Below are 7,494 nucleotides of genomic sequence, written 5' to 3'. Positions count from 1 at the left end.
TGGCTGACTTATCACATTGTCACCAGTGTACTGAATTGTAGCGCTGCCATGTTCGACTGGGAGCAGAACATCCTCCGTCAAATCATGTGTTGATGTTTCATCACTTGTAGCTTGGATCTGGTTTGCAACACCATCAGTTTGGGAGAGAGAGTTGTCATTGTCAGAGTCTGGCCTGATTGGTGTGACAGCAAGAAGATCCTCCTCAGTCTCCATCCAAGCAATCACTTCAATCGGCAAAGACGAAGTAGTAAGTCCTACACGAGCCTCACAGCCAAACATTGCAGAATATGGAGAGCACTTTATCCCGGAATGGAGAGCACTGTTTTTCTGGAACTGAACAAACTTGATGCCCGTAGGCCAGTCTTGTGAGTCATTGTCAGCCATCCATGCCACCAGCATATCTTTAATATCACCGTTTGCGCGCTCAACCGACTCCTGACTTTGGGGATGGCGAGGCTTACCATGCACCAGTGTTAGTTTTGGCCAAACTTCCTTCAGCTCTGTAATGACTTGTGAAGTGAACTCGGATCCGTTATCGCTTTGGAGAATAACGGGGGCACCAAAGAGAAGAAAAATGTCCAGTAGATGAAAAAGCGACCTCTGCAGCTCTTTTAGACGTCAAGGCTCGAAGGATGCAAAACTTCGTCAGGTGATCCTGGTACACCATGATCCATTTCTTGTTGGATCCACTGGGCATGCTTTGCATGTCAATTAGATCCACCTGACCCCTTGACGAGAATTCCTTGGTGAGTATTGGACGAACGACAACCCCCTTCATCATCGGCCGTTTTCGTTTCTTTTTGCATTCTTGGCAGAGTGACTTGAACGGCTCAACGGCCTTAGTTGGAATGTTTGCGTATTTCTTTTGTAATTCTTTCAACATCCGGTCTCTTCCGCCATGGCCTGTTGAGATGTGGGCGCTCTGGACAACGTCAAACGTCTCCTCGATGCTCACATAGTAGAGTGGTGACTCCTGTCGTGTCGAACGTCTCTTTATCAGTTTTTCTGTAGGCCCGCACTGGAGTACTTCATACCTGAAAACACAGTTAACATTAGAGAGAGACAAACACACAATTAAAGAGAGAGAGAGAGAGAGAGAGAGAGAGAGAGAGAGAGAGAGAGAGAGAGAGAGAGAGAGTGAGAGTGAGAGAGAGAGAGAGCGAGACTGAGTAAAATAATAGATTGAAGTGAAAACTTACTTCTCCAACAGATAATATCCGTGCCGCCCCTTGGCATGTGAGTTATCAGCTACTGCTTTCAGAGCATCGATGGTCTTCTGATAGTCACACTTTGGAATTAATCCTTTTTTGTTTTCTTTAAAATGATCCGTGAGGTTTTGTGTAAACCTTTCCTCGATAGACATCTTGACTTTGCTGGAGGAAGAGGAAGAATGAGGCAACAAGTCAGAGTTGCTTGAAGAAAAGAAAGAATGAAGCAACGTGCAGTGGTTCAGACACTTTTGAAAATTGAACCATTCGCTCATGTCTCAGTCGTTTAAACACAAACACTCACTAACGCAACTGAAAGGTCGTTAAGTTAAACTATGTTCTGTGTTATTGTATGTGTGTAATTGAACTGTGTGTAATTGAAATGTTCATAGATGAAGGTTACGCGAATTCACTGAATGCTCAATAGTAAGAACACGTAAAATGACAGGTCTAATTTCAGGGATTTCGTGTAATCACTGGAAATTTCAGTGATTACGTGAAATCCCTGAGTGAAAAAGGGAATACGTGTATTCACTGACATATTCAGGGATTACGCGTTATCCCTAGGTACGTGTTCTTACTGTAATATATATATATATATATATATATATATATATATATATATATATATATATATATATATATATATATATATATATATATATATATAAATGACTTACTAAAGAATCAAAGGTAAGCAGAGAGAGAGAGAGAGAGAGAGAGAGAGAGAGAGAGAGAGAGAGAGAGAGAGAGAGAGAGAGAGAGAGAGAGAGAGAGAGAGAGAGATTTTAGGCTTAGACCCCAGATCTCATATAGGACAAGCGGAGAGAAAACAAGTAAATATGCTTAGTGTTAAGAATAGGGTAAAAGAATTAAAATTAAGCCACGCACACAATATTCATAACAACAGAGGACCAACATATCTTGCAGAACACTTCCAAAGGAAAACAGATACCCATACAATTAGGACAAGAAATAATGATTTCAACTTTTGTATGTCAATCGCACAGGGTCCCTCAGCACATACATTCTATCACACAGCCATTAGAGACTGGAACTCATTACCAAAAAACCTACAAATCATAAAATCCAAACACCTGTTCAAAGTAGCTCTCAGGAAATATTTACAGGATGAAGAAAGAGCTGCTGAATCAAATGACTATGTTTATTTTTAACCATGACTGTCTTAGAATGTAGATTTAGGCTTTACTGTTAATTTTATGGAAGAGTAGGTAAATAAGTCTTAGATTTAGTATTACTGTGTGCCATTTCTATATGTATAATGACTCCTGTGCTGTCTGCCCCATCTTGCTGGATAGAAAAAGGGACCCTACTGGAAATAAGTTGTTAAACTTTAGTTGGTCATCCTGGAGGAAATATCTATGTACATTCAGTGGTTTTATACTATGCCTGTAATGCACATGAAGAATCCAAATAAACTTACTTACTTACTTACTATGAACAACAGTAGTGAAAATGTGGCAACACTGTACAGAGACGCTCGCCCCCCCACGACCGTAAATTAAGGCTGGGCAGACTATAGTAGAGAGAGTTTCTGACGAATGTCTTCCTGTTGTATGTCAATATGTGCAATTTGGGAGTCGCTATGTTGATGAGGAGCAGGATACAAGTTTTTGTTCTCAAAACTAGAGGCCATATATTCAAGATTTAAATGCAACATTCACACTGTGAAGCCCGCAGACGCTTTTTCTCTTGTAGAATCGTTCAGAAATGGAATTCACTACCCCATAGAGCTGGGCAGGAACCGGTTCTGCTTTAACGGTTCCACATGAATACAGAAGGTAGATACGCATGAGTTACAAATCACAAATAGTAGGGGTAAGATGGAACCCCCTTCTAAATCCAAGCATAAAGGGCGAGTTTCAAAATTTGACTCCTAGATGGCCTTCACGTCGCCCAACAATAACGTCATCACTACTATATATATATATATATATATATATATATATATATATATATATATATATATATATATATATATATATATATATATATATAAACTTGTTAACCTATATTCCTGCTGGCGCCGAGGCGGGTTTAAAAGCTGGGCGGCGGCGCTGATTGGCTGCTACTACCCTCTCTCGTTAGCACCCACGGAGAGACTGTCTCGTATGTCCACTGAGAAATGTTTTTATTTTATATGCTATAACTCCCTTCATATAAGGGATAGCCAGATTTGGTCAACACCATAAGACTCAGCAGTGACTGTACAATCAAGATGTACGTAGAAAATTAACGAAAGAAAAAAGATAATGGTATTATGACGAGTTGAACTGCGACGATTTCATAAAAATGTTTATATCCTGTTTTGTTTTGCTCGTTATTTTCAAAGGATGTTCATTGAATGCTGAAATATATTATTGCATCATATAGGAAAAACTCTCATGAACACGACAGTGTTATCAGAATGCAGGTAAATCTCCACTTAATGAAAACACATAGTCATTTATAGCCACATGTTACTTACCGACTCCGGAGTTGCTTCCCCGCGCGCCAAGCATGCAGGACACATCTCAACATTAAGGATGGCAGTTTTGGTCCGAGTAGTACTCGGTTTACTCGATTTTTGGATTTGAGTGAGTACTACTCGGTTTTCATAATTCAATTACATGTTCAATTTATGTGTTGAAAATGTAATACAGGCCTTCAAACTAAAGAATAAAGATTTTTTTTCGGTATTTTGTTGGGGGAGAAGGCGGTGCATGCCGCACAACCACCCAGACATTAATGGAATAGTCCAATTCCTAAGAACAAGCCTAACAGTGCCAACAGTCGAACACACGGGCTTGGGTGAAGGAAAGAGAGACCTGTACGAGTACACGACGAGTAGGCTTACTCAGTCAGTTCACAGTTGGTAGTTAGTAGTGGTGGGCAAGTACTGCTAATTTCAGTACCGGTACGTACCGGTGCAAAAGAAACCGTTACCGATACTATCGGTACTGTACCGGTACACACACACACACACACACACACACACACACACACACACACACACATATATATATATATATATATATATATATATATATATATATATATATATATATATATATATATATATATATATATATATATTGCCAATTTAAATATCTAGCATTTATCATTTCTATCTACATAAAGCAAATAACACAGCTTTTTCATAAATATTTTTGTAAAAAAAAAAAATAAATATATAAATTGTGGTTCCCTTTTAAAACTGATGGGAAATACCTGAATTATAGCAAACTAACATGAAAAAAATAATTCGTAATGGTATGAATTGAGTGGTATGCAGCAGCAGCAACAGTAGTAGTAGAAGTAAAAATGCAAGGGTAAAATGCCGGCCAACTGCAGTGTTACTGCACCGCCAGACGCCAGTCCCCCAGACCACCACCCGTCCCGGCCACCGATCCGCCGAGTGGTGCCGACACATTATTCATTCTTAGCGGTACGAAGCAGCAGAGTCCCGGCACAGAGGTTAGACGGTACAAGCGTCAAGCGGTACCGGAAATGATGCCGGCACATTCAGTCGTACCAGTACAGAAGCGTCTCGCCGAGCTACCGCGGCTCGGCCGGTGGAATGAGGCAGCGTGCCAGTGGCACGCGCTGCTTACAATAAGAAGGGTCTACGGTGTCAGATATAAATGGCCAATTTTCACTATTTTAATCCCCACATAAGTTTGTGAAGCTGTGTAAAATCATTGAGTAATAGCCAGAATAAATATGAAAACACGTCATGTTACTGCAGGGGTTAACACGGCGGGGCGAGGCGAGGCGATAGGGGCACCTTGCTTTGCTCCGGGCTGTGTGTTTCCTACATATCATAGCTTCCCTTTGCTCAATAAGCGATAAGAATGGGACACATTTCGCTATACGCTATTACTTGCAGTTTGTGTTGACAGACGCCAGAGATGAAACGTATACAGAACGGTGAAATAACGACACACACACACACACACACACACACACACACACACACACACACACACACACACACAGTCTGAGTCCTTTCCGAAGATCTGTCTATGTGCTCTGAGCTTGTTCCGTAATGGGGAAGGCTGGCTGGGTGACTACCGGGCGACCATAGTGAATCACACACACACACACACACACACACACACACACACACACACACACACACACACACACACACACACACACACACACACACACACACACACACACACACACACGCGCTAAGTACCATGAAAGAAAAGGACACACACACACACACACACAGTCTCAGTCCTATCCGAAGATCGCTCTATGAGCTCTGAGCTTGTTCCGTAATGGGGAAGGCTGGCTGGGTGACTACCGGGCGACCATAGTGAATTACACACACACACACACACACACACGCTAAGTACCATGAAAGAAAATTACACACACACACACACACACACACACACACACACACACAGCCACCTTTCCCTCCAACACCCTCCAGCTGGGAGCTGGGTGTCAGTGGTTCCAGCTGGTGGGCTCCCTCATAACGAAACATAAGGCAACACACACACACACACCCACCCACCCACCCACACACACACCAACCCAACCCCACACCCTCGGGCCTGGAGCCAGGTATCGGCCTGGGTCAAGCCGGGGTGGGGGTCGGCCTCCTTGATGACGTCACATATATTCGTTACGCAAATCATTTTGAAAATGAGGATTCCCAAAAAGGCAGCTGGACACGAATGTTATAAAAATTCTGACTCGTTATCAATCGAAACTAACTTCTAAAATACAAAAACATTGCCGAGAGAAGGAATAATAACAAAAAGCTCAAAAATATACTAAATAAAGTATTAGAACTTCGACTTGCCTAAACACAATTTCAAAGCCCACCAATTTCATTCAACTGAATCGATAACGTTTTTCAAAAATTATGACTATCATTTCGATATATCAAAACCTGGCAACTCGCCCTATTAGAAAAAATAATATTTAAAAAATGACGTTGTTTACAATATTAACAGGACTACATATAATTCTTAAAGTTCACATCTTTAACTTCTCAGGAGCCTTGCACACTTTTCTCATGATAAACCATCTTTTGAAAACACAAACACTTCGCTACAACCTCAAACAAAAAATCAGATAGCGGAGGTAAAAATTTTTGCGTATTTTGGCCCTCCCATTCAAGTCATAAACACCCTCTACATCACCGTACGTCACTCAACTCAAGCATGGTAGACACGTAAAACACAGCGAACTATCATTGGAAACCCTTAAAAGGCACTTGTGACTCGAAATAAATGAACTGAGACAAATATAGATAATAGTGGAAGTCGAGCATCTGGGACCGGCATTTTGGGCGGGAGCTGGTGATGACGTCACAGCCTGGGGCTCGTAACGTCATGGGTAGGCCCGCTTCTTCTCACTGAGCTTCCATAGCACACAAATCAGGTAATTGCGGATATATCTCAACAACTGACATAAAAGATTAGGTCTATGGGTCCACTTTGTGACCTGTCTGGCCTGTAATGAGTGAGAGATGAGGCAGATGATGGCTGAGAGAGAGGCGGCGGGTCAGAGAATCGGTTTGTTTACGTTTTCAAGATTTGAATTATTTGGTTTTTATAAGTATGTGCAGGTGTTAGTTCACTGATATGTTGTCCTGGAGGTTACCAACGTTAGGTTATGACATGGCACCACCGTGAAATGATGAGTTACACCAATATATTACTTACGTTAGCCAAAGACTGCTCGGCGGCGGCTGTCCGTGTCATTAGCAGGCACCCACACTCCACTGTCCACTTTGTGTCCTCAACCATGTTTGAATAGTTAACCTCTGATTACTGAGAGGCTACACACACAATATTCTCTTCGCTACTATAGATTTCACTATTATCGGTATCTTCATTTCCACCACTCACTGTCCCTCACGGCCAGCGCCTTGTCCTGCCAAGTGCAGAGCGGCTCACGGACTGGTGGGCAAGTTCCGGCACCTTCCTCACACAACTGAGAGGCCCCGCGTTCGATTCCTAAGCGGGATGAGATAATTTGGGCTTGTCTGTAATATTCGTACACCTAATCCTATGTGTAGTAGTAGTAGTAATAGCAGTAGTAGTAGTAATAGCAGTAGTAGTAGTAGTAGTAGTAGTAGCAGCAGCAGCAGCAGCAGCAGCAGTAGTAGCAGTAATAGTAGTAGTAGTAGAAGTAGAAATGCAATGGTAAAATGCCGGCCAACTGCAGTGTTACTGCACCGCCAGACCGCCCCCCGTCCCGGCCACCGATCCGTCGAGTGGTACCGACACATTATTTATTCTTAGCGGTAGGAAGCAGC

At 42.2% G+C, this 7,494-nt stretch overlaps 1 protein-coding gene across 1 annotated transcript; it reads right to left on the bottom strand.

Moving 5' to 3' along the window:
• Positions 1 to 532: 532 nt before the first annotated feature.
• On the bottom strand, positions 533 to 1,363 carry LOC123505368 (KRAB-A domain-containing protein 2-like). The gene is made up of 2 exons (XM_045256586.1): positions 1,200 to 1,363; positions 533 to 1,034 (listed from the first exon to the last, which is right to left on the bottom strand). The coding sequence occupies exons 1-2, from the start codon at positions 1,361 to 1,363 to the stop codon at positions 533 to 535; spliced, it is 666 nt and encodes a 221-aa protein (XP_045112521.1).
• Positions 1,364 to 7,494: the final 6,131 nt, after the last annotated feature.

Source organism: Portunus trituberculatus, chromosome 18 (genome assembly GCF_017591435.1).
Source record: "Portunus trituberculatus isolate SZX2019 chromosome 18, ASM1759143v1, whole genome shotgun sequence".
NCBI classification, from domain to species: Eukaryota; Metazoa; Arthropoda; class Malacostraca; order Decapoda; family Portunidae; genus Portunus; species Portunus trituberculatus.
This window is presented reverse-complemented; position numbering and strand designations above follow the sequence as displayed.

Coding starts and splice junctions, on each gene's coding strand:
- LOC123505368 (XM_045256586.1), bottom strand. CDS start 1,363: ATGTCTATCGAGGAAAGGTTTACACAAAACCTCACGGATCATTTTAAA. Junction 1,035..1,199: donor GGATATTATCTGTTGGAGAA/GTAAGTTTTCAC, acceptor CTGTGTTTTCAG/GTATGAAGTACTCCAGTGCG.